Source organism: Daphnia carinata, chromosome 1 (assembly GCF_022539665.2).
Source record: "Daphnia carinata strain CSIRO-1 chromosome 1, CSIRO_AGI_Dcar_HiC_V3, whole genome shotgun sequence".
Taxonomy (NCBI): Eukaryota; Metazoa; Arthropoda; class Branchiopoda; order Diplostraca; family Daphniidae; genus Daphnia; species Daphnia carinata.
In genome coordinates this window covers 6,454,385-6,479,605 of record NC_081331.1, presented here as the reverse complement: position 1 = coordinate 6,479,605, position 25,221 = coordinate 6,454,385, and the positions used below count along the sequence as shown (strand labels likewise).

General features: G+C 41.3%; 6 protein-coding genes across 7 annotated transcripts; 3 read left to right on the top strand and 3 right to left on the bottom strand.

Annotated features, from left to right (window-relative positions):
• Positions 1 to 2,398: 2,398 nt before the first annotated feature.
• Positions 2,399 to 4,162, bottom strand: LOC130690916 (neuroglobin-like). Of its 2 annotated transcripts, none has more exons than XM_057513784.2 (6): positions 4,042 to 4,162; positions 3,849 to 3,966; positions 3,476 to 3,680; positions 3,229 to 3,319; positions 3,036 to 3,170; positions 2,399 to 2,940 (listed from the first exon to the last, which is right to left on the bottom strand). In XM_057513784.2, the coding sequence occupies exons 3-6, from the start codon at positions 3,664 to 3,666 to the stop codon at positions 2,773 to 2,775; spliced, it is 585 nt and encodes a 194-aa protein (XP_057369767.1). In that variant the 5' UTR covers positions 3,667 to 3,680; positions 3,849 to 3,966; positions 4,042 to 4,162; the 3' UTR covers positions 2,399 to 2,772. The 2 variants fall into 2 exon arrangements, with proteins under 2 accessions (XP_057369767.1, XP_057369766.1); XM_057513783.2 differs by having other exon boundaries at positions 3,476 to 3,673.
• A 3,118-nt stretch (positions 4,163 to 7,280) lies between these two features.
• Positions 7,281 to 8,343, bottom strand: LOC130690915 (glutathione S-transferase Mu 5-like). Its single transcript, XM_057513782.2, has 5 exons — positions 8,203 to 8,343; positions 7,980 to 8,114; positions 7,722 to 7,904; positions 7,561 to 7,656; positions 7,281 to 7,499 (listed from the first exon to the last, which is right to left on the bottom strand). The coding sequence occupies exons 1-5, from the start codon at positions 8,236 to 8,238 to the stop codon at positions 7,305 to 7,307; spliced, it is 645 nt and encodes a 214-aa protein (XP_057369765.1). The 5' UTR covers positions 8,239 to 8,343; the 3' UTR covers positions 7,281 to 7,304.
• A 162-nt stretch (positions 8,344 to 8,505) lies between these two features.
• On the bottom strand, positions 8,506 to 10,422 carry LOC130691046 (cyanophycinase-like). Its single transcript, XM_057513950.1, has 6 exons — positions 10,111 to 10,422; positions 9,891 to 10,043; positions 9,540 to 9,812; positions 9,199 to 9,474; positions 8,995 to 9,136; positions 8,506 to 8,931 (listed from the first exon to the last, which is right to left on the bottom strand). Exons 1-6 carry the CDS (start codon positions 10,420 to 10,422, stop codon positions 8,609 to 8,611), a joined length of 1,479 nt encoding a protein of 492 aa, XP_057369933.1. The 3' UTR covers positions 8,506 to 8,608.
• Positions 10,423 to 13,910: 3,488 nt separating this feature from the next.
• LOC130691047 (dynein regulatory complex protein 11-like) lies at positions 13,911 to 18,211 on the top strand. The gene is given in 11 exon segments (XM_057513951.2): positions 13,911 to 14,681; positions 15,163 to 15,477; positions 15,555 to 15,687; positions 15,747 to 16,190; positions 16,265 to 16,464; positions 16,544 to 16,741; positions 16,810 to 16,824; positions 16,826 to 17,005; positions 17,098 to 17,192; positions 17,655 to 17,736; positions 17,814 to 18,211. Coding segments are annotated over 11 exon segments (2,550 nt in total). The 3' UTR covers positions 17,931 to 18,211.
• Positions 18,203 to 20,882, top strand: LOC130690924 (uncharacterized). The gene is made up of 5 exons (XM_057513796.2): positions 18,203 to 18,353; positions 18,437 to 18,684; positions 18,808 to 19,244; positions 19,325 to 19,967; positions 20,165 to 20,882. The coding sequence occupies exons 1-5, from the start codon at positions 18,320 to 18,322 to the stop codon at positions 20,687 to 20,689; spliced, it is 1,887 nt and encodes a 628-aa protein (XP_057369779.1). The 5' UTR covers positions 18,203 to 18,319; the 3' UTR covers positions 20,690 to 20,882.
• A 1,268-nt stretch (positions 20,883 to 22,150) lies between these two features.
• On the top strand, positions 22,151 to 24,350 carry LOC130690922 (uncharacterized). The gene is made up of 3 exons (XM_057513794.2): positions 22,151 to 22,690; positions 23,189 to 23,252; positions 23,901 to 24,350. The coding sequence occupies exons 1-3, from the start codon at positions 22,538 to 22,540 to the stop codon at positions 24,044 to 24,046; spliced, it is 363 nt and encodes a 120-aa protein (XP_057369777.1). The 5' UTR covers positions 22,151 to 22,537; the 3' UTR covers positions 24,047 to 24,350.
• The last annotated feature ends 871 nt before the right edge of the window (positions 24,351 to 25,221 follow it).

Below are 25,221 nucleotides of genomic sequence, written 5' to 3'. Positions count from 1 at the left end.
AGGATGGGCGGGGTAACCGGGTCTTCCACGGTCATTTTCCAACGTGTATCTATACACGTATTTCTTGTGCAGCGGAGGTTTTCCGACTACTATAAAAATCCAAACCAATATTTGTCTCATAACCAACTAAATAACTGTCTTTTTATTAACCTCGTCTAACAATTTTTCTTTCTTATCGCTTGTACTTCTTCTCTATAAATAAAATTTAAAAAATAAATATTAATATTAGTGTTTTATTTTTGTACGTGTGTGTTTTTTACGGTCGAAAATTAAAAGAGAAAACATAACTGAGAACTGACAAACGACAACTATGAGCGTTGGACGAATAGTTAGAAAAGGCTTCGCTATCACGGCAGACGCTTTCCTTGACAGGCGTTTTCTAGGCAATGTATACAAGGAGATTCCCACGTGAGACTAACAAGATTAATGAATCTTTCACTCATCGTTTTTTTGGAGCGTGACTCGTATTAATGTTGCTCTTTATGAGTTGGACGCTTTTCGATTAAGAACCTAAGATGGGGAATAGGGTCCCTTCGTATTTATTTTCTTTACATCTCATTTTTTCTTTTCTTCTTGAAATACAAAGTGTCCTTTAAGCAAAGACGGGGAAAAGCATACGTTACATTAATTCCAAATTCGTTCGTTAAGAGAAATTTTAGTATCATCGAGGACATCATGGGCGTCAACCTGTCCTTGCCCGGATTAGTTCAAATGCTCTAACCTTCTTTGGGACACGAAATGAAAGCAGTCCAAAATTTTGGATATCAACACCAAGAAATCTACTCACAATCAAAGCAAACGAGAGAATCGAAATTGTTATGTAACGCGACGACTCAAAATACTTCTAGTCGGCTTAATTCTCTTTTTTTTTTCAATAATTAACGAACCGACTGGCTTCAACACTTTCTGATACCATTGGAAATAAATGGTTAACGGAAAAAAATTAAAAGGCTGGCAAAAAATGCAATCCGATGCACTAAACATGTGCTTTGGCTGAAACACGTGAGGTCCAATAGAGCTTGAATTGGTGGGTGAAGGTTTTTGCCGTGTTTGTCACGTTGTTTTGCAGTGTGTTGTGTCAACGTGGTTTGGTTTGGCAGACTTTGAAAAAGCGGCCTTCCTATCTGCGTAGCTCTCTTGTTGTATATTGCAGAAAAATGTGGCGGTCTTCCCTATCCTTTGTTTGCCAAACCTGACACATTTCACTGCAACCTCCTTGTACTTCATTATGCATGCGTAGTTTATGACTCGTTTTCGAGAAGAGTGTGTAAGATGACTGAGGATAATAAGATGCGCACATTAATCTTTCCGTTATCACTTGGGGAATAAAGCATCCCAAACGAACCATTTCCGGTTAAATCTGACAACTAAAAAGAAAGGTTTAATTATACGGGACTCCGATTTACCGTTCTCTTATTTTCTAATTTGGATAACAAAGACTGACACAAGTGTTGCGTGCGTTTTTTCACGGAGATGTATAGTACCATTCAACCGTATACGATGGCATTGATGCATTATAATCGCTATAGCTCTTACGCACATTGGGAAAAAGGCTGTTCTAGACGAAATCAAGCGAGGAAATGACATCTCGTTGGTTCCCATCATCCGTCATCCCAAAGTAAAATTGCTAACGTCCGATTTCATTTTTCAGGCCTTGATCTTTGAAACTTATCGTCATTTTCTCATGCATCCTATCCTGTTGCCATCAGCAGCCTTTGTTCAGGCAAAAACCAAAATGCCGGAAATACACGCACGCAATAAGAAGGGGAAAGGAAAATAATAACTTCAGTTGTTTCGTCCATTAAACTCGCGTTTGCGTACCATACTTAAAGTAACAATAACGCTGTCGTTTTGAAATAAAATTAGGCTTTACTTGAAATCAAGCTGTTTCGTCGTAGGGTTTCTAAATGATGTGAATCATGCAACATTAGAAACCAAGTTGAAGTGGTTGGTTAATGTTCATAGGGCAGGCAGAATGGCGGTAGGTTATTATTGAAATTATTTGGGCATCAATCTTCTCCATTTCCCAGCCCGCACTATGCATTCGTAAAAGCTCAATTTTCTGCCATCTCTCCGAGTATTGATCGTGGCTTCAATTTTTACAGCTCGACCTCGTAAAAATCTCGTAAAGCTGCACACGATGCTAAAGGACGTTCGAGGAAAACAAGAATAGTCAAATCAAGCGCAACAAGTTAACGCGTTCCTTTTTTTTTCCCAAACGGGCAACGAAAAACAGCATTGGCAAAAAAAGTGGTTCATTCGTCGGCAGTCCTTTTACAATTAACCTCAGGGATAGTTTTTAGAACGAAAATTCTAAAGAAAATTTTAGAAAAGGCTTTTCGTGCGCTTGCACTATGAAAATCCATTCAAATGCTGAGAAATTTTTCCAAATAAAAGCATATACGCCATAAATGTATTGGACCACCGATTAGTATATGTGTAACTAAGTAGTAATGAATGAGATTGATGTAAAACGTTGAAACAAGACGAGCTGCAACATCGATTTAGAGAAGACAATAAATGAAGAGTGTAGTGAAACTGAAGGGGAGAATACAGTATGCGTAATAAAATGCACAAATATTAGTGATGGAATTTATTTCAACAATATTGTGGCCTTCCAGCAAGAAAACAAAAGAAGGTCGTTCAAGAGGATGATTTGAATTTAGAGATAATACTTGTCTTTTATTTCTTTTCGGGGAAATTGATGTAAATGGCCATGCACTCAAGCAGTTGCAAAAACGGAGAAGCCCAGCAGGTTTTTGGTTGTTTTATTCAGTTGGCAGTGGATTCTGTGGCACCAGGCGACGTGTGCGGTAAACCTGTGGCAACTACGGTAACAACCACATCCAACGCTTTGATCCAACTTTGCTTGACGTCGTCTTGAAACAGTTCCGGGCCGAGGGCACTCTCCAGGAAGGCTACAAGTACCACAGCCAAGCTCTGAATAGTGTACAAAGGCAGAACTTTGGTTAGTTGTCTGAAATATGGCTCAATATCTATTCAACATGATGAAAGGTAAAATTAATTGAACGTACGCGAAAGTGAGACACTTGAATGTTGTGCCGACCGTGGCTCGTGCCAAGATTTTTCAATGCGTTCACCAGTTTCGGGACATCGTCAAGCGTATCGACTACCATGGTGACTGCATTCATAACGCTCATCGCATGCACCTATGCAAACAAATTTTTGTTTTTAATTTGATAATAATTGCTAGCTATAGAAACAAACCTGGAATGCTCTATTCTCGATGAGTTTATCAGCAGGAATGTCGGTGAACTTCTTGAATTTCTCCTTGTACTCCGGATGGGCATGAAAGAATCTGCAAATAAAACGAGTTCTTTTAAAAACCTAAAATTTTCCTCAACGATAGCTTTTCTAAAATGAATGTGTTTTTCGCATAAAACAGTAATGAATAACGTCAAACGAAGCGCATGATAAATAATAGAAACGTAATAAGAAATCAAGTGTGTCATACGCATGAAAGAAGCCCAGTCCGGCAGCTTTCAAGTCTTGACGGACGAGATTCCAGCTATGTTGGACGTAATCCTTTTCCCGTCGGCTGAGACCAGTCACTGGATCGATCGGATTATCATTATCCAAGACGATTGCCTCGCCTTTTTTTTGCATCTCTGGCACCTCGTTGCCATCAGGTGGGGTGTGCGACATCACGGAACTGTATACTACCATTTTGAAATGTTATTTTTCAACTGGTGCCCATCATTAGAATTTACGATATTTATATACTAGGCTGATAAGTATGTGCATTGAACGGTGTACATTTCATCACTGACATAAAGACATGCAAGCGACGACGTGCCAACGTTATGTCAACATGAGATAAGCCGTACCTGGTTATCGCTGAATGAGCGAATTTTGCGCGAAAAAAGAAACGCCCAAAAGTGTATTGCTATTTGAACGGCTGGTTACTGTCGAAAACAAATGTTAAAATCGATAAACTGCCGACACCTGAAAAAAAAATAAATAAAATAAAATTATGCCGACGTGTGGCAGCAAGTGAAGGGAAGCGACGAGGAAACGCACCGACACGAGCGAAGAGAACTCGGCTACTGGCGCTCCCGATCTCAATCTTTAGTCCCGAAGCGCACGTCCATTATTTCCGTCTCGAGTCCTCTTATCTTTCCTTGCCCTCTTCGTATCGCCGTCTCCCTATAGAATGGGGTTTTCCCCTTTTTTTTTTCTTAAAAAATTGCTTTAGAGGTCCCTTGTTCTTCAACTTTTTCATATATGGCAGAATAAAGAGAATTTTTACTATACCTTACCTTTTCCTGTCTCATCTGAATCCTTATAAATTTGTTCTGCAATAGAGGAAGGGTACCAAACAAGGACGCAAAATAAATTTTTAGAACATAATTCAAAATGTTTATGCGTTCCTTTCACGAAGGGGTGTCGTCCTCTGTAAGAACTCCCCGAGCCATCTATTATGAATTTAAGCACGACAAGCAGCTTTAGAAAGGACGCCCAAGTACGTACAGGAAAAACGGCTTAGATTAGCATTAGCAACCGTCTTGTTTGACGTGCACAAATACCTCAGTTGTAATCTACAGAGGAAAGGGAATGGAAGTCCTTATTTGAGTGGTCACAGACTCTCAGTCACACACACAAGAAAAAGGAGATTTAAATATAATGTCTGCGTACATTTGTAGTAGAAGTCAACGGTTCTTATGTATAGACAACTCTTGTCTGTTGCAAGGTAATCATGTGGTTTCAATTGGTCACATAAGAGGAAAAGAAATCCTATTAAAATTCAGTCATCTTTTGCCGATTCGGCGCAGTATTTCTTCGCGTTCTAGATCTTTTTCTTTTTTAAGTGAGTAAGAAGCTCGGAAAAGGTGCAGCGTTTTATTAGAAGACTTAATGATGCCTACAGGAAACTTCAATTTACGCATGCAAGAATAAAATTGACTCTACGAAGCCAGTTTTTCATCGTTTTTTCCATTTCATGCTGAACTCGATGTCCCGCCGTTTGCTTCCGCATTAGCGTGTCGCCTAAACTACCGCTCTAAAGCTAGATAATCAATAGGCTATTTCATCTCGCGGTTTAAGAAGAAAGAGAACATTTTCTTTTTGCAAAGTTTTAAAAGTTCTTGGGTAGGTTCAGTGATCAATCGCTGCAAGTTCGTGTCTTTATACCTTAAAACTTCACTTCGCCCCTTTCTTCATCTGTCTACGTAATTAATGGAGGAACCCGATGAATATTCCCTATACGCTTGATTGACAATCGTGTGAGACGTTCCGCTCTCCGCCAAAAGTCCAATAATCAATAACGACCGTTTCTTATCGTCGCCGCTATTCCCGTTTCTGAGTTGCAATCGATGTTAGTCGAGTCGCTATCGTCTGTAGTGGGTCGCAGCGCCATGACCAAAATCTACTTTCATCAAAGACGAACAACTTTAGCCCATCTGCAAGTTCTTTAGGGTACGGCATTGGGTATTGCGAAGATTAGTGAACTAAGTAAAGCACGTAAGAGCCACTTGTACCTGGGCTTCTAAATCTAAAAACAAACCGTTTCGCTCCATATCCATTTGTTTAGCCCGATAATTAATATTTAAAATTCACTATTATATAGTGTAATGATACAATTGTCATTTTTATCAGGAAATCGTAATTCGTTTGAGTGGTCCCGCGTGAGTACGTGAGGTGCTGCGTCACTGCCAGAGCGTTTAATGAATTCAGTCGGTATAAGCGCGTGTTTTTGTAGGAGATTCTGCTACTATCATCGGTAGACGTGCATCGTATTTCAATGCTTTCATAGCAGGTGCGCTACCGTAGGTAGCCGATCCTTTTTCAGACTGACACGCATGGTATATCAACACGCAACGCAATATAATACAGAAAAATGCGTACGCGTGTACGTGATGCAGGGATCGTTCGCCACCAGACGTTCGCACTTTAAATAAACAACTTAGTTGAACTCTAACCAGTTGTTTCGTAATGGCAATGCGTCGCATACTGCGTTTTGCAAAAACGAAGAGAAAGAACGAGAATGAACTTTCTCGTGTGTCTGGAGATTGGGCTAGATTCATTAAACTGGTTGTGTAACCTGAAACACAAGTGACGCAATTGCCCTTCATTATTTTTGGCTTGTTTGTTTTGTTTTCCTATGGGTCGAAGGCTGAGTAGAGTTGCATAACCAAAAGCTTCTTCCGGCCACAACAGCCAACAGGCTTCGTAGTAATTTGGTCCGTTTACAAGATGTTTGATCCTCCTTAGAGGCTTTCTCCTGGTGTACCACAACTAGCAAGATCATATGTCATGATAGACGTGACGAAAAAAACGAGAATACATATCCTAGTCAATCGATTAAATGAATAGCAAAACATCAGAGGACAGGTTCGCGCCATCTGTTGTGGAGACCAAGGAAAAATAAAAGTAATCAGACTAATGCTTCGATTTGGAGGAACGAAGTATGTTCCACGTCCTTCGTGACATCAATCTATGGGTTTTGCTAGTTGATTAAAATACTTGGAAAAATACCTTTTTATATAAAAGTATGTTAACAAAAGTATTTTTAGAAAGACGACGCGCCCACACAGCGTTTCGTTGCTTCCTTTTCCTAAATTAGAAAACGTGTTCAACAATTATTATTTGCATCACGTGAAAATATAGTAGCTGTATGCACATTTTTCGGTTGGAAAGCCGGATACTCTAGTTTATTTTGTGAGGAGCTAAGTATAACCACGTCATCCAACCCGTCGATCAGGCAAATTTTTTGCATTCCACATTTGACTTCCAAGACAGAAGTCTTTTGCGTGACCTAAACGCAAATTATGTAACGGAATCACAAATATCGCCATCGACCTCTTTCCTTTGGAGCGTAGCACCATATTTTAGCTCTTTGGAACGTTACGCTATGGTGCTGAACAGGACATTGGTTATATGCGAGTTTGAAAAAATTTTCATTTTACTACGAGATTCAAACGTTGTAAAACTACGGTTTTCGATCATGGATGAAAGTTTTTTTTTTAGCTGCATCCGATAACTTTCTCATCGCGATCTCCAAAAACGCTTTTACTCATTTAGCAGATTCCCTAATACAAATTAGAATAAAAAACGAAAAATTTCCGTTTCCAATCCGTAATATATATTGCACCGGATACCTGCATAAACACTGCAACGCAGAACAATTACTGTTACATCGTTTGCAGTTTTACTATACGTGAATAGGGTATGTCGTTTTTTAACCTGAAATACAAATTTCGAAAAGTAAGGGCTACTCAGCAGAACTTGCAGTTCCAGCCGAACTAAATTTAATGAACTCACCTATTTCAATCAATGTAGCCCATTTACTTAAACCCAGCGTGTGGATTGTTTAGTGGGCGGGTTATAAAATCACTTCCGGACATGTAGGCTTTTATGGAGTCTAACGAGCGGACTCTATCACAATAGAGTTTAAGATTTGGAAATGAGTCAAGGCAGTCAGGCACAAGTATCATATGCTGATCTAGCATTTCATAAAAAATGAAATCCACAAATGAAATCTGTAAAATTAAGGGAACTTGTTAACTGTACATTGTATATTTTGAAATCAAAGAGTGTTACATTTTCCCCAGCAAGCCACTTGTAGTCTCCAAGATACTTGGAAAACTCAGAGAGTTTTAATGGCAGATTCTTGATGTAGTCACCTTTTAAGTCATCCTTTAGCAAAATACAGAGTTATTTTAAACCTTTTCTTTTAAAATCTACAAGTTTAAGTGGCTTACAAAATTAGGACTGTAGCATAATCTGACCCAGCTATTGCGAAAATCACCAACTTCATTTTCCATCATGTCTACACGTATCCTTTCTTTATCGTTTGTACCAATTAAGTTGTGCTTTCCTGCAATGTAGCGAAGGATAGCATTGCTTTGGGTTAACTTCACATCTCCATCAATGTAATATGGGAGCTGCAACAGAGTGGGCAGAACAATTGCATTATGGGAATCATTATGAAGCAGCAAAATTATCATTTAGTAACTCACATTTGGGAAATCCAACCCAAGGGTAAATTTGACATCAAACCAGCATGATTTGTCAAATCCTGGGCCTACGACATAACGCTTATCTTCATACTCGGTCTGGGTATATGCCAGCAGTAAACGAATCGGCTGGGCCAGCTGTAAAAAAAAAAATAAATAAATAAAAATAAGAACCCTATAGTACACTATCCTGCAGCATGAGAAGAAAACTGACAATAATACTTACTCCACGAATTGCCCAATAGGCTAAAACTGGAGGCATTTTGTTTTAATACAGTAACACAAATAAGAATTAGGTAAGCGAATTTGTTCGCAACTGACAGCTGACAGCACTCACGCTAAGAGATAACGTTTGCTGTCACCTAGTGCTTACTGACCGCGGTTGTGCTAAACACTTGTTCTTCAATTCTATTCAAAACTATTGATCTGCTGCTATATTCATTTAATCGTACTTTCTTGGTAACACTTTGACAATATCCTAACCTTTTTCCTACATTGATAATTCCAAAAACTGTGTCACAAATATTACATAAGTCTAAAAGTTTATTTTTTGAGTTGCATTGATTAAAGTCATTACAGCTGTGTGCTTACATTTGAGATAACTGTGGAACTATTCTATATACGAGTCGTATTTACAGTATTCCGAGAACCTTAACCGAAGCCATCATTCTTTGAAAAGAAGCAACATAAGTATTGTTGGGAGCGCCAGGCAGATCAGCTCCAAATCCGACTGCACGTTGACGATTAAAGATGACCTGAACGGCCGGAATCATTGGGACGATTGATGACGGGGAGTAACTAGTGACGTTCAGCTCCTTGCAATCAATAAGACGTCGAGCTGTCTGCCGCCACTGAGACGGACCGGCACGAGAAAGAATGTCATTAGATGGGACAGCATTTTTGAACCACTCTTGGCCAGCAATAGCTTCCTTCCACGGCGGATAAGTTACACTCTCTTCGTACAAAGAAAAATGAAGTTTGCGAACGTTTTGCAGGAAACACAATACGACAGGTTTACCTGATGTTAAGTCGAAAACGTCATCTGCTGTAAAGAAAGAAAAAGTGACATTCTCGTACAGAGCGTTGGTTATCGAAGGAGTTGGTATGTCAGAGACATCAAAGTAAAGAACACCAGTTACGTCCAAAGACGCAGTTATGACCTTTAAAGCATAAATTAGTTTCTGTCAATGCCAATCTTATTTACAAGATTAAACAACATTACTTGACCGACTGGCCGGGAAAGTGGATTATTGACAACAAGTGCCGTATTTTCATCGACACCGAGTCCCCTGGAAACGTCACTTTCGAGGAGTGTCCGCATTAATCGCACTTCTCGTCCTTTCTCGCTCAAATGGCTCTCTATCACGTAATCGGTGTTGAGAAGAGCGAGACCACCTTCTTTTCGGATAGAGTATGGCATGCGAGGAAAGGAAATGAAACGGGTTCCAGATACAAGAGCGCTGATCGAATCACCTTCTAAAATGACTGCAGATTTGCTCTGTAAATCAAATTGGTTGGCTTATGAATTACGTTATTGATTTTTCTAACGGCGATTAAATTCACCATATAAGCAGCATTTCCTGCAACCATTCCACCTTTTTTCAGGACTGTTTTGATGGCTGCTAATACCAGAGAATCTTGGCCAAACGGACGTAGTGTATCGATTAGCTGTTGCCTTTTGTAACTAGCACTTTCGTAACACACCATCCCAGTGGGTGGCTCTGTAGCGACATCAGTTGGACGTACCAACGACGTTACCCAGTTCCAAAAATTCCAAGATTTATCTTCGGAATCTTCTACGATGAAAATGCCTGTCTGTTCTTTCACTAAATTTGCCTATGCATAGCAATCAACCAATGAATAATCTATATTTCAAAATATTTTAACTAAAATTCAATTAATGTAAAAACTTACTACGACGGGATCGTTTGCTCCAGTCTGCGACACGGGGATCCCAACTGCATTGGCACCATAAACTCTTACGAAGTTTTCAATCACTCTGTCACCCTCGATTGTGTTCTGATTGGAAACGGAGATTACTCCTATTCTGGCCACCCCTTTTCCACCCTAATATTCGTTCAATATTTAAAACGTGGGATTCAAAAAATAATTGTTAAAAAGCAAGAAAACTTACAGCCAATTGGACCATTTTATTCCAGACTTGTGCGTTATCATCTCTGAGATTACCACCAATTAGAACGAGATTCTGTCCGAAAGCGAAACTTAGAAACGTCACCAGGATTAAAAAAGAGAACATTTTACAGTCTCTCACCAACTTACGACACTTTAGAAAAAAAAGCGTATTGTCAACTGTCTGACGTCGTGACAACTGCTGAAAGGTGGCAACGTTCGCACGACACACGTTCGACGAAAGGTTAATGAATGATAATACATTCAACGCTTTTTCAAGGCCCAGCAGTAAAATAGTGAAATTTACAGTCACCATACATTTAATAGTTCATTTGCCCACCCACCCCTTCCCTGCGTGTGGGAGTGGCACACGTTAGAAATCTGCTTTCCGCGCCATTTCTTCCCGACAATGGTTGATCGATATTGCATTAAAAATTGCAACAGCGTACGGATAATCGAAAGTGTTACTTATGTATTTTTCTCACGATCGTTAAGGTTGGTGTAGCGCGGCGAACATAATCCTACATGTACCGATCAAATTATACTTATAATATTGGAGGGCTTAAATCCTAATCGGGATGAGAAGCTCCTGTGCTACGAGTGGAAATAGTAAGCAATGTTTATTTAAAATACGTGTGGGTTTTAAGGCATACGAAGCTTGAAATCAAGTAAGTTGTAGTCGTAATAACGACAACAGTAACAGTCCCGGTGGCTCACGATAGAGGACGACGGCGGTCGTTACCTAATGGAAACGTGCGAGCACATCGTATTGCATCATCAATAACATCGTGCAACTTGCGGGACTCAGCCAATCCGAATAGCAAGTTCTAAAAAATGCAAACAGATGGCATTAACAGCTTTTGCAGAAGGAAAAAAAGGAAATGATAAGACGACACATCCTGTTTCTTATATTTAACATTCTCGTTAAATCTTCTTCGTTCTTCTTCGTTAAATAATGACCACACTAGCGGGCTTTCCTGTACCAGTTACGAGATGGCGAGGGGGGTCCGTTTCCTTACCTTCCGGCCTTTTCTGTTATCACGTTTTTGTTCTTAATAACAATAGCCGTCCTGTATGTTTTTCATGCGGGTTATTGTTTGGTGAAAATGATGGCCATTGACGTCGCTCTTTGCCCACAACAGTAAGCCAAGTTTAAAAAATTAATAGAGCAGAGAAAAGCAATGCGGAATCATGATAATTCGGCTTTGGATTCATCCCGTCTACGACTAGACGAAATCATTTGCTACTTGTTCAAAAATCAGAAAGAGAAAAAAAGAGAAAGCAAAAACAGAAAAAGAATAGGTTCTTTGTAAGTCAACAAAGGCGTCAATGGAAAACAAATAAATAAACCAGGACAAGGTATTTTTCAAGTGGAAAAAACCTAGTAGTTGTATACATAACCGTGAAAAAGTGTGTTGATGACCACTTTCTAAACAAAAAAAAATTGCAATGCATAAAATATTTCGCCAGATAGAATAAGGTGAGCCATACGAACAAGAAAACGATACGCTTTTTTTCTCTTTTTATTACCGTGTTGTTTTTTTTTATGGCAAAACCAAGCGGATCCACTTAAAATTGCCCATGGCCGAGTGAGATGCAAAATGGTTCAGTCTGGTCCTTTCAGTTTGTATAGATCACAATCATTTTTTGCTATTACTCGTCTTAGCGGGACAGTTCCCGATCAAAGCGGATAGCGACTCATGGGCCATGACGAAACAAAATGTTTTTCATTTGATTTTCGTGCGTCATTTATTTGGCGGATAGGGGAAGGTGGTCCTGGAAAACTGAGTGACATATCCCACTGTCTCGATCCTTCTCTTCCTATCCGTCGCCAATGTGACTAACAACCTCGTATCAGTTCGTGATAAGGCATTTCGTAGATTAGGTCTGCTCTTCCTGATTGGACAAACTTGACAATAACAAACATGATCGGTTGTTATATTTCTTAATATCGTCGCTTTCATTTAGCGATACGAGTAAATCCCACAATTGCCATGCATTATTTATGAATGATGTCATGACTTTGCCCCTCCAAAAGACATGAGTCGTCCACTAGCATTTGATAGGAAGTGAGTCAACAGCTCGATAAGTGTAAGCGTTGGAATTTTCCGATTGCATAAATATTCGAATTACTGCATTTCTTAACGTTTGAGTTACGCTTCACATATGAATACCTTGCAAAACTTCCCTTAATAATTTCCCTTTTCATTTTTTTGCATTTTTAATCAGGTATTTCCCCTTTTCCCAAGATAAAAGACATCGTGACCTTGCAGTATTGCACGTTCGTACTGCCAATGGCAAACGGTGTGGGATTTTACCCGAATCGTTGGAAACCTTGAAAACGGTCGTGATTCTTCCCTTTTATTTATTTTTTTTTCTCTATTTGTTTACATTGTTTCCTACCTTTCACTTATAGTTCATAAAATAGTTACAGCAGTTAAAAGCGTAATAAAATTCGTACACGTAGGAGAAATAAAGGATTCGTCCTTGTTTACTTGCTGTCACTTAAACGAAGATTTTTGGCAATCTGCAAACTCGTATAAGCCTGGTGTAATAAATCGCAAACCTTTCGAGATTTGCTTTGTTCGCAATGCAAAATTTTTCCCATTTTAATTGAAAAGTAATAAGGCAATTCGCGAATGCATCTAATGTTTATGGTCCACTATCTTAAAAAGCAGCAAAACCAGACAATTTAACCACAATTTTATTGCAATAAAATCCCACAAGTGCGGAAAATGCTTTGCAATATTTTCGATGTGCTTCTAGAGATAACCTTGTTTGCAAACGCAGTGCGGAAATTCAGCAAAAGATCCAGTACCGTAAAAGTTGCATAAATTTGTAACTACGGGGATTTTCTCTTGTATTTCCTGCGCATTCACGAACGCGAAACTCTTGGCACGAAAAGTGTTAGGAAATTTGAATAATCCTGTAGACAAATTTAAATATGTGTTACAGTACTCAAGGTGCATTCTTCTGTAGTACAAAGTCATTCATCTCTGTCCGGTTTCGCTTGTTCTACAACCTGCTGGACTGAAAATTACAAGTTGCTGATAATGAAAATGAGACAAAACTGGTTCGCTTTTACAACTTGTTTTTCCCTTTCGGATCAGGTTTTTCCTTTTTAATTGTTTTAGCGTAAATAGAAATGGAAAGGGTTTAACTGCTTGTTCATGCAATCCTTGTTATAGAACCTGTTCCCGTACACGCGGGCATCTGAAGTTCGAAGAATGAAAAACAAAAGTGACATTCATATTTAAACAATAACAAAGAAGGGCTTCGTGTTGGTGTAGACTGTTATAAACAATCACTATGGCAACGCTTAATCGATATGCACATCCCAGAGCGTTCTTCTATTTACAAGTTTGACAGGGCATTGCTGTTCCAAGTGAATTGGGATTCTCGATAGCTGAAATTCAAGACTCATCATGTCCATGTAAGTTTTAAAGCCATCTCAGTATTGCTGTCCTAAATTTCTGTGTAGTTTTTCACCGTCCAGCGCATCAATCTCAGACCTGAAATTCCGTCTCCGTACAGTGACTCATTGACGGCCAGATTTGCATATCCTTATAGAGGGCAGTGTACTGCCTGTACTATTAAATCGAGATTTCAGGTTGTGTGTTTATGTGTAAGGCTTGTGGCCCGTTGCCCACGAGTGGACCAACCAGTCACTAAAGGACCTGCTCGAATATGCATATTGCGGTTAAAACTGTGACGCAGGTCAATGTTCCAGTCTTACGCTGAGGAACTATTATTTCATTGTCGTTGAGACAAACGATGTTTGTTTGCTAATCGAAATTGTACAGTATGCGTGACACGTCGTTTCAAATAAATGGCAGGGTGGACTTGGACGAATTGTGGCGCTGGGCCGAGGACGAGTTGGAATCGTTATGGGAACAGGAGAAAGCCATCGTGGCATCACTGCCGGAGAAACACCGACATGTCCTCTATTCGCGACTCAGTCTCGTCTATCTGCGCTACATTGTCGTCGCCCGGAAGCTGGACGTCTGCTTTCGCAACATGTTGCACGTCCAGAAGCGACGCGATATCAGCACCATCATAAGGGCCGTCCTGGGCCGAGTGGTCGAGCTGAAAAACGAATTGGCCACACTGGAATTTAACGAAACGCCATTCATCGGAGTCGCACTGGCCCAATTGAAAATGTCCCCCGAACAAACTGATCCGCCGTTGACGCTGTTCGTCAATGGAGATCGAGACGGAAACGCTTCCGTCCGTTCGGCTAGCGAAACGGACCGCAAACAGCTGGTCCAGCGAGTGCTGCTCAAGTCGGAGCGCAATCCGCGTCGACAACTGAGCGCCGACAGCGCGTCCATGACGTGGGATGAAGCCGTGGCTCTGATTCAAATTCACGAACGAGCTCGTCAGGGCCGCCTGCGTTTCAACTTGATGAAGCAAATCCGCCAGCAGAAAATGGTGACCGGGCGCGGCTTGCATAAGCTCAAACCCGCTATGAACACCTACACGGCCGCCATCAAAATCCAAAACGCCTGGCGCAGCTTCTTAGCGCTCAAACGCGTCCGTCAAATGCGCCATCAAGAAATGGTGTTCCTCGGAATGGTATGAAGTGAAATTGTTTTCTTTTTTTTTTTTGCCATCAATCCCGCCCCACTGATTTCACGCACAAAAAAAAAATGAGTGACATCAATCATTTGAATATTTAGCCGGCCAAGCACGAACGACGTAATAGTTGGAGAAATCCATTTCCTCAATCAAAATTCTTTTGTTTTCCGGTCACTAGATAACATAAACGTCCACGTTAAAACAATTTCAGAATAACAACAAACAAAAATGAACACGCCCAAATGCAAAATATGCTTTGAATTGAAAACCCGCGGTGCGGTTTAGGGTCGTGAAAAAAAGAAAAGATCGCAATATGAATCAATGGACTTGGCAAATCCTTGGAGCGTGAAAGACCTTGAGGGCGATAGAATCAGCACTTTTCTTATTCGTGATTAATGGGCGGAATTATTGCGACGTTTGTAGGCGGTTGACTGTTAAAAAAAAAAACAAAAAAAAAAACGTGTTTTTTATTTTGCAGGTCCCCAAGAACTACAAAGAGAATCCGGAGATCACGCGAGCGAAAGAACTGGAGACAATGCGAACGCTGAAGCAAACGGAACTCGAAGCGCAATATCAAATCGAGTTGGCAACGCTTCGCGATCGCCAAAGAGACAAAGATGGAGTGGCCATCAGAGAAAGTTTCTTAGAGCAAATTCGACGCTGGTACATCGATCATCGCGAGCAAAGCGGCAAATTTCCTGACCTTCCAGCAGAGGAGGAAGGAGGATCCAAACTCATTTACAATACGGCCGACCGGCCCGTCGAAACGCCCGTCCCCGTCGTGGTGAAAAAAGTGAGAAACCCTTGAAACACATGCAAGAAAATTGAATCGATTTTTAATTTGGTTCATTTTCGCTCAATGCAATGAAGAAAGTAACAGCACCGCCTATGGCTAAGACATCGAGCAGCATGAAACGGGCAGAAGAGGACAGGCCAAAAGGTGTCGACATGACACCGTCGCAATGGCTGGAAAAAATCGTCCACGAAAATCAGAAATATTACGGTCCGTTATGAAAAATTGAAATTTAAATGCGAGGAAAATGAAAGATGAGCTTCTTCTAGACGTTTGGAGGGATCGTGCGGAGACGGGTGGGATCGGATGGGACCTGGAGCTTCTCAGGGCGCAAGTATCTGAAGAGTTGGACGACGAGATGCGACTTGAAGCGGATATCCAGGCTCGCTACGAGCTGGATCGTTTGAAATCGGCTTACGATCGCGACCGCGGGCGCAAGAGCAAAGGTAAGAGGAAGACGGCCCGAAAAGCGGCCAAGAAATCCAAGAGAGGTCGCAAAGAGAAGGATCTGACTCCCGACCGAACGCTCGAGTCTCTTGTGGAAGAGCTGGTCCAAGTCGGCATCATCCGCTCCTATCCGAAAGCAAACATTCAAGATTTCCTGGGTTCTGTCTCTGTTGTCGATCCACTCAGTCGGAAATGGAAGCGCGACACATTTCCCGGACTGGGAGACATCCGCTGCGCTTTGATCGAGTATTGCATTCTAACCCTTGGTATGACTATTTTCAAAAACATCCATCTTGTATGATATTTTGACATTATTATTATTTTTTTTTTTTTTTTCAAGGATCGGAAGAGATCCGGAAGAGGACGCCATTGACTCGTTCCGTCTTGTTAGCCGGACCGCATGGTTCGGGTAAAAGCTTTTTAATGCACGCTATATGTAACCACACTGGTGCCACTTTATTCGACATGAGCAACTCTTCGTTGATGGGCCGCTATCCGGGGAAGGCCGGCATGACCATGCTTATCCATTTGATCACTAAAGTAAGTGGTACAACTTTGGTTAAAGCGCCCCCAACTCCGGCCATTCAAACTATTTCAATCGGATTGGGTTCTAAACAAGGTTTCTAGACTGTTGCAACCATCCGTAATCGTTATCGAAGACGTCGACCGTCTATTTATGAAGAAATCGGTGCGCATGGAACGATGGGACATGCGCCGTATGAGGAAGGAATTGCCAAAGATTTTGAGAGCCATCGGACCTGAGGATCGCGTCCTCCTTGTCGGAACTTCGTCCACTCCGTGGGAATGCGATCAACGAGTTAATCTGATGCGATTCGAATCGATTATAGCATTTGAATTTCATTACATCATTTTTTTTTATTAAAGAATTTGTCGCAAGTGCTTCCAGCGGATGATTGGCATACCCCCACCGGATTACGGCACCCGTTTTACCATGTGGGACTATTTTATCCGTCAAGCGACGCGCTCATGTCAATACACAACGACTCCTGCGGAATTGACGAATCTGGCACGGATTTCCGACTCGTACACGCCCGGCTCCATTGCACGATCAGTTTCTGAAGTAAGAGCGTTTTGTAATATTTATTCTAAAAAGAAAAAAGAAAAAAAAAATTGTGTGGTAAATAAAATGTTTATATAATGACGTCACAATAGATATTGAGCGAACGACGGAAACAGCTGTTGCCACGTCAGATGCTGAAAGCGGACGAGTTCGTGTCGGCGCTGGCCCGCTGCGAACCCATTTACAAGTATGTGAAACCTCCAATTCATTCGTCAGTTTATGCGAGCATGAGTCTCAAATCAATTTGAAATCTTATTTTCAAAAGGGAATTGTCTGTTAAGGAGATCACGTTTCGCTTAGTTTTGATGCGTAACCTATTTCTTTTAACTATTGGGATAACTGCCAAAATCAAAATGGCGCATGTCTGGGGGAGTGTGGGTAAATAAGGCAGCCGGTCATGGCAGTTATGTACCCAAAGATAAGACGTAGAAAAAAAAGGAAAGTTTCTCCTTATTTTTTTTTTTTTTAGCCCGGCTTATTTCGGTGTCAGTTTATGACGCCATTGCCCTGAAGAGTACCGCTAGTTTCTTATGGCATCAATTCGCCAAGATTCAAAGAGCTGAGACAAAGGAAGAGACCGATTAAATGTGAAAATTCATTCTTGATTGGCATCTTCTCCAGCGTGTATTTTTTGTTTATTTGCCCTAAGGGAGGATGAAGAGAATTTGAGAATGTGGTACGCCAAAACGCCTTGTCGACGGAAGCGCCACCGCAACGCCGAAACCGAAGAGGTGATTCTAATATTCTTTTGGATGAAAAAAAACAATTAAATGTTGAAGGTGAAAATAATTTGCGTAATAATGATCAGGACGAGTTCTTGGCCGGCAACAGCAACGTCAAGGAGAAGAAGAAAAAGAAAAAGAAGAAAAAGGGATCGAAAAAAATGGGCGTCAAATCTTCCAAGGTCAAGAAGAAGAGCAAATAACTTTAAACGTGTTCTACCTCCAACTTCAAAAACGAGGGGAATGGCTCGAAAAAACAAAAGCAAAAACTATACCCTCGATTGATATTTATGCAAATTCAGTAAAGAAAAACAAATTCATCTTTTGTTTTGTTTGCTCACCCTGCCTTTTCGTTGTCGACCAAAGGTCGCATATGGTCATTCGTCACACACTTGTGTTCAAACTCTCGACGACTGTGGATGGATACTTTGTTAATGTCATTCATAGACACTTTGGATTTCAATACAGATTTACTTTAATTTAATATTTTTCCATGTATCAACTCTATTAGAATTTTTTTTTTGTTTTATATTATTCAAATTCACACATTTGTTCTATTTCCAAATTATTTTGTACCGCCATTTTGTTTTTCATGTTGAACGCTTCCATTTCCATCCCAGACGAGGGTAAGTGATATTTTCTTGTGTTGCAAACATTTCATAGCATGTACTTGAATCTTTTTGTTTTATTTTATTAAATGCGATTAAAGTGAAACGAATGAGTTCGTTGCAAGACGTGAACGTGGTCCCCACCACTAATTCCACATCATCTTCGGGGCTGGTAAGCGTCGTCGTCGTTTGTATGACAGTTATGGCTGTTTGCGCACTCGTCTATTTTGCTATCCGTTGCTATTTTGACGAGAGGAGATGGCGGGCCAGTGCCCTTCTCTGTAAATGTTTGCCACCGCCATCAACGGCCTCACTTGCCGAATGTGGCAATTCGTGCCGATATGTTGAGGTTAGTACTTTTCTTTCTTTTTACTACGATCAATAGCTTGCGCGTCTTTTTTTTTTTGTGGTTGATATTAACATCCGTATTTCATATTTCTCTTTGTTGTTGTTCGTCATGTGCTGTTGACAGCGGAGGGCAGTAAACGTGGCCGTTCAAACTGGAGCGACGGAACCGGCTGTATCTAATCGATGGTCGATGTCTGATGTTCGCTTGTCGGAGGCGAAACGCATTTCTGGTTGCGCTTTTAGTTCGCCATTGGCGAATAATAACGAAGCGATACCTAATTGGCGTCCACCGGCAACGGGTTCTAGTCAACGTCAAAGCAGCCATTATTATCGTTTGCAAAAATCGAGTCAGCGCCAAAAACATCGCAATCATCGTCAAGTTCAACGTCAATATTATCGAGAAGCTCAGCAACGCGAAGAAGATGATTGTCATCATTATCCGCTGCGGCGTTCACGTCCCGTTTCCATGATGCCGTCTATTCAAATTCAATCGCCATCCAGTTCGGAATCGTATTCCATTTTGGCCATGTCGACCCACTCGAAAAGTGCAGCCATCAACAAGTAAGTTTATTTTTTAAATGAAGTAATTAAAACAAAATAGCTTAGCACTTTGTATTTTTCAATTGATAACGTTTAAATAGACATTACACACCTGCCACGTTTTCCGGCTCGGATGAAGAGTCTCACCATCGCAATCAGTACAACAAAAGCGGATTATCTGAAGGACATTCTTACGGCTCGACGAATCCGTATCATCCGCGCTACAATACGCCCGTCTCTGAGCTCAACAACGATGCCGAGTCGGTGGTTGCGACGGCCGACATTGAACAGGCGGTTGCGGTTGTTGAACCCGAAGAAAAGGGTGTAGCTGATGGAGAGGAAGAAGAAGCTAAACCGGAATTGATGAATCATCCTTTAATGGATCGGGTCGCGTTAGACGATCGCAAATGGTCGAAGAAAAGTACGAGTCCTCGCAGTGTGGATGACGGCGAGTTTACATCCGCTGAGCCGGCCACGGGTGCCCTGACGTCTGCGACGCATGTTGGCATGATTCCGACCACGATCCAGCTGGTGGACGAAGCGACTCAGAGTTGTCCGTCTTCGGTCAGTGGTTGGTACGCTGGTCATTTGAAACGTTGCCAGACGTCGAAAACCGACAGCAGTTGCAGTCTGAACGTGGTTTCCGCTGGATGCGTTGTGCCGCTCGATATCGCTCGATCCGCTCTGCCGCTCAAGGGCACTTTTCCGTCGTTCGAAATTCTGCCAGGAACGGGCGGCCGATTGGTTCGTTTCCAAATATTTTTTCTCTTCTTTTTTTTTTTTAACATGCTCATTACCATGTGGTAGACATATTTCCCTCCTACTCGTTACGCCTTCCTGCTCCGTTTCCGTTTTCTTTCATCTAAATTTTATTTCCTTATTTCTTTTAGGGGTGAATTCCCTTTAACCAAAGAATTGAAAAGGATATTGTTTATTTTTAGGTAAACAGAAGGACGCAGACGGATAATGCCAGTTTGGCTTCGCTGGATTGGGATAATTACGAGAGTGAGCGGTTGCGGTCTGAGATGGATGTCGAGGTGTATTTGGATGATTTTGAAGGAGGAGATGGTTATCATCGGTTGACGAACGTGGACGAAGGTGTGGAAGGTATGACCAGCTCTGCCACGCTGATGGCGTCTCACGTGTCTGCCGATATGACGTTGCAAGCGTCTCGAATCTCTCAGCGATCGGCTTCGTCTCCTTACGTCTTGTGTTTTGAATGCAGCGAAGATTTTAGCGTCAACAATGAACGACGTTCCAGTGCCGGGTTCTTTTTCCCGCGGCACACGTCCAGCTCGAGTCCAGTTAGTCGTAATGCCAATCGTCGACACCAGCGTCTGGTGGCGCCACCGTCGCCACCTAATCTGCTCGTGTCGCCTCAACAGCCCATACCGTCTGGCCGTCATCCGCAGCCGGACGGCCAAGATGGACGATCGAGTAAAGCAGTCAGACCTCGCCGAAAGTGAAAGGGAATCATTTCTCTATTTTTCTTTCGTTAATTGACATTCAATGTAGTATGATCCGTATTTTGTTTATATGGAGACTATAATTTAAAGACGTAATGTGTATGTGTTTAATGTTGGAAAAGACTTTGCAAGAAATGCGTGTACTGCCTTCGCTGACAATGTGATGGATTTAACTCCGACATCCTTATTTACACTCGTCTTTGTGCACGTCCTCGAGGGGGACATTTCGGTTTGCTTCGTTTTTTTTTTTGGTTTTGGTTTTTTTTTCTTTTGCATGAAGTTAACAAAACGAGAATCCAGGATGGTGGGTGGGGAGGGGGTCGATGAGCATGAACATCGCAACTCTATTTATCAAGATGACATCCTCTGCGGCCGCGCGTGCGTGAAGATCTTTCATTGCTGCCTTTTTTTGTGTGTGAAGATGGGGGATTTTTTCGTGTGTTTTCATGATGCAGAACCGTAGGGGAAAGATGAAAGATGGTAGTGTTGGTATAACCCACTTGACGATCGTTACGCGCGTCATTGTATTTCATTTCAACTGGCGGCTCAATACTTCTCGCATGTGATCCTTTTTGTTTCAATTGATGTCTCTGAAAATGCTTATTTTTCGACGTTAACATGTTGCTGATTCTATGTAATTATCGTTTTTTTTTTCTTTTTGTTATGTTTAAAGTGAAAATAAATCGGATCCTCTTTTTTCTTTTTGAGATAAACTTGTTTTGTGGTCGTTTTTAGACCAAGGTGGTCTAACTGTTTATAGCGAAAGTAGTTGAATTATAATAACGAGAAGAACCAGTTCGTATGGTAGTTGAAGTGGCAACCAACTACCGCTAATGATTAGCATACGTGATTCATGTAGAATGACGTAGATCTTGATGCACGCCTTTTAGTTTTATTGGCTTAAAAAGGAAGAAAACAAAAGTGAGGAACTTGATGTTTTTGCTCCAGAGGGGTAATCGATGCGAGTGTTATCTCACATCTTTGTAAACTCCCCACTCACCGAATCCCTTTTATCGACGCCAGTCTCATTAATATGAATTATTCGTCGAAACCCATCGTACCGGATACCCTTCTTCAATTGATTGTCATTCGCCTCTTCCAATCAATCTTGGAAGATACGATCGTGAAACGTAAGCGATATCCTTTGAACTGAAATTCAATTGAAATAAAATAAAATAAAACATTTGCCTTGTTCAACTGTTTTTTTTTTCTCTCAGCCGACCTACAGTTTCAAGTGCTTTTGTACATCGCCATCTTTGTCGGCGGATGGTCGTCGAGGTTTTTAGAGTCCCTTTGAGAGAGACCCAATAGCCCTCCCCCTTTTCTCGGCTCCTTCGTGGCATCTCAAGAATTGGAGTGCGCGCGCTCGATCCGCACTCTAAAGATGACGGTGTACTCCTCCGTCTCGACTGGCGTCACCATCCAAGTAGCTACCAGACGTCGAGCGTCTTTGTGATGTGCTTGTTGTCGCCCGGCTCTCCCCCCACCCTCCTATTGGACCGCCTCCCCTCCCATCTGTCTACACCGTTTGTGGCGAAACTCTTTTTGTTTTAATTTTGTTTTTTTAATGTTGTTCTTGAAATTTAAAGAAAACACCCTTTTCTTAAAGATCTCTCGTGAGATTTGACGGTGTAATTAACGTGGGCTAAACTAGCGGTTCAGTTTCATTTGATACGCTAAACGAGCGCAAAAAAGAAAACGGACCGGACGGATCTTTTTTTTTAAATAGTTCCAGCATCTTTTTACGGAGTTGAGTGGACAAGAGATAAGTAGAAGAGTGTGTGTGTGCGTCTGAGTTTTAGTTTAAAAAAAAAGAAAAGGAAAGGGTAATAACAATAATTAAAAGACATGGATGGCCGATTGTGGATGTTGGTCGTCTTCGTGATGGTGGCAGTGTTTCCAGCGGCAACAACCGCTTTGCGATGTGTCAACTGTAAAGGTTGTTCCAAATTCGAAGACAGCCAAGCAGTGACATGTCCATCATCAGCCGACAGATGTCTAGTAAGTTTTTTTTGAATATTCAAAACACAATTTTTGTACAAAAGTCCACTGGAAATTTTAAAATGCCCTGCGTTCTATAATATTTAATTTTGGCTGGGAGGAATTGAGGCATTTTCCTTTTAAAATGTATTGAAATTGGCTTTCTTTCTACTCTACAATCTTTCGCGAGTAGCTTTCTCTTCATTTTTCTCTTTTTTGGGCTATTGCTTTGGCCATTGCCAGCAGCTTTTTTCCTTGAGAAAAAAAAAATATCATTCTTGATTTTTGCGCTTTTTCCAAGAGCTCTTTCTCCTTAGGTTGGAGCCATCTGCCACCACGGCCGACATCAGCTAGCGAATAACATGTGGGAAAATGAAACTGAAACATAAAAAAAAGAAAATTCCACCTGTTTTCTTTCTTGCGTGGTTTTTAAAAATGTATATATACTGTGTGTGCTCTTTTTCTTTTTGTCTATTTACCTATTTCTATTTCTCGTCCTTCTTTCTTGTTTTCCTTTAGAAATTGCACCTGCCTTCCGGCCTGATCAACCGCGAGTGCGGCGACGAAAAAACCTGCGTTGACAGTAAGTTTTCCTTGGAATCCCCTCCTCTTTTTATTTTACCAAAACAGAAAAACAAAATTCCAGCTCTTGGGATGCTAAACAGCAATAGCCATTGAAATGGGCTTATTTGCCAACGGCATATGGCACTGAAAAATAGACGAAAGTGGGACGACAAGGGTTGGGTTTCTGCATGTGATTACAAGGTGAAGAGGGTCTCTTCTTATTCTTTTGCGTAACACAAGAGGAAGAGGGGACTTTATTCTGCATAATAACACACTTTCACTTTGCCAAAAAGGAAAGAAGTCAGCTGCATACGTATGTCATCGTTTTCGTGACTATTCACTCGTTTATTTTTCCTGGCTCCATTTTTTCCCTCGATCGTTCGAATGCAAAATAACAGTCTTTTCATTTCACCGATGTTCCATTTTTTTTTTTAATCCAAACCGTATCAATAGGAAGGCCTCCTCAGTAGTCGGGGAGAAAAATTTGCATTGTTATTAATAATACAACTCCCTCCCCCTCTCTGGCCCCGAATTTGTTTATAGAATAAACGATGATGGCCTGGTATATATAAAGAATTCAATATGGCCTAGTCTGGTTGTGAGAGATATGGAATGATGAATAACGGGATCCTGTTATTTGTGTGATTTGCATATTCTGATGGATTAGAAAGCAACGATCGGGATCGCTTCCTGGCCGTCCATTGCTGCGATACCAACGTTTGCAACGGTGGCTCACGCTGGACATCATCAGGATCCTGCCTAGCCCTTCTTCCCTTGTTGGCGACAGCCTTCCGTTCCTTTTTCCACTATTGATTCATTTGCTCCTTTCGCTTCCTGCTTTCACACGCGTCCCATTTCGTTCGTTTTAATGTTTTTTTTTTGTTTTTCTTCTAATACACGTAGCCCTTTCTTGATTAGTCTGCCTCTATTTATGGGTGTTTGTGTGTATATGCGATGAATACACGAAGCTTGTTCCTGCCCAGTAACGAAACGCCAACTGGACATTTCATTCCTCTTGATGCTGCGACTAGACGCCAATAAGAATCTGAGATAGAACCCCCTACTCATTTTCCAATATTTTCCCAATGTTGGTCAATACAAGACTTGCTTGTGGTATTTCTCTCTCTCTCTCGCTTTTGTGTATGTTTGCATGCGAGACGGGAAAGCCGACGAGAAAAGAGGTCAGCGTGCCATGGGGGCCTGTCCTGCTGTGCACGTCTACGTGAATCGAGTTCTGAATGAATAGGAACGCTACGCCGTCAAACGTGAAAAAAAAGAAAAACGTGAACCCATTTAGTTTAGACAATATCTGACTTATCTGGTACTCTCTGCTACTCTATAAATCTAAAGAAAGAATGAAAGAAGATCTCAACTGTGTTGTATTCTTCTTTTGGTACATCAAGCTTTTCTTGCTAGGCAATGTAATAATATGTGAACACGTATCGTGTTCCACAAAAATGTCCTCAACACAAAGGAGATTTGGTTACAATGAGGAAAAAGAAGGGGAAAAAAGATGGCGGAAATGTTGTGAAAATAATAAGAAAATTTACGATTATCGATAATCGATTATGACTATCATGTCGATTGACAATCAAGATGAAAAAGATCACGTTGCAGTTTGCTGACCCGATTCTAATCGCATTCGTTTGATTATCTGCTGAACCGACAAGAAAAAAAGACAAAGCACGAAGCAAATTCAACAACAATGAGGAAGTTGCCAAGTTCAAGGTTTTTTTCTTTCGAATGGCGGGTCTTGACGCACACCATCGTTGCCCTACTCCCGATGCCAACCGATGTGAGGGATAAAGCGCGGGAGGTATAAGGTGTTCTCTCTCTCTATATATATATATATATTTCTTTTTTTTTTCACGGAAGGTCGGCCCTTTCTTGTATCCACTCGAAGGGCTTATTTTGCGGTCGTTTGGTTTTGTGTGATGTCACTTTTTTTGAGGTCAGCCAAATAACAACAGCCGCCGGCACAGGTGGTG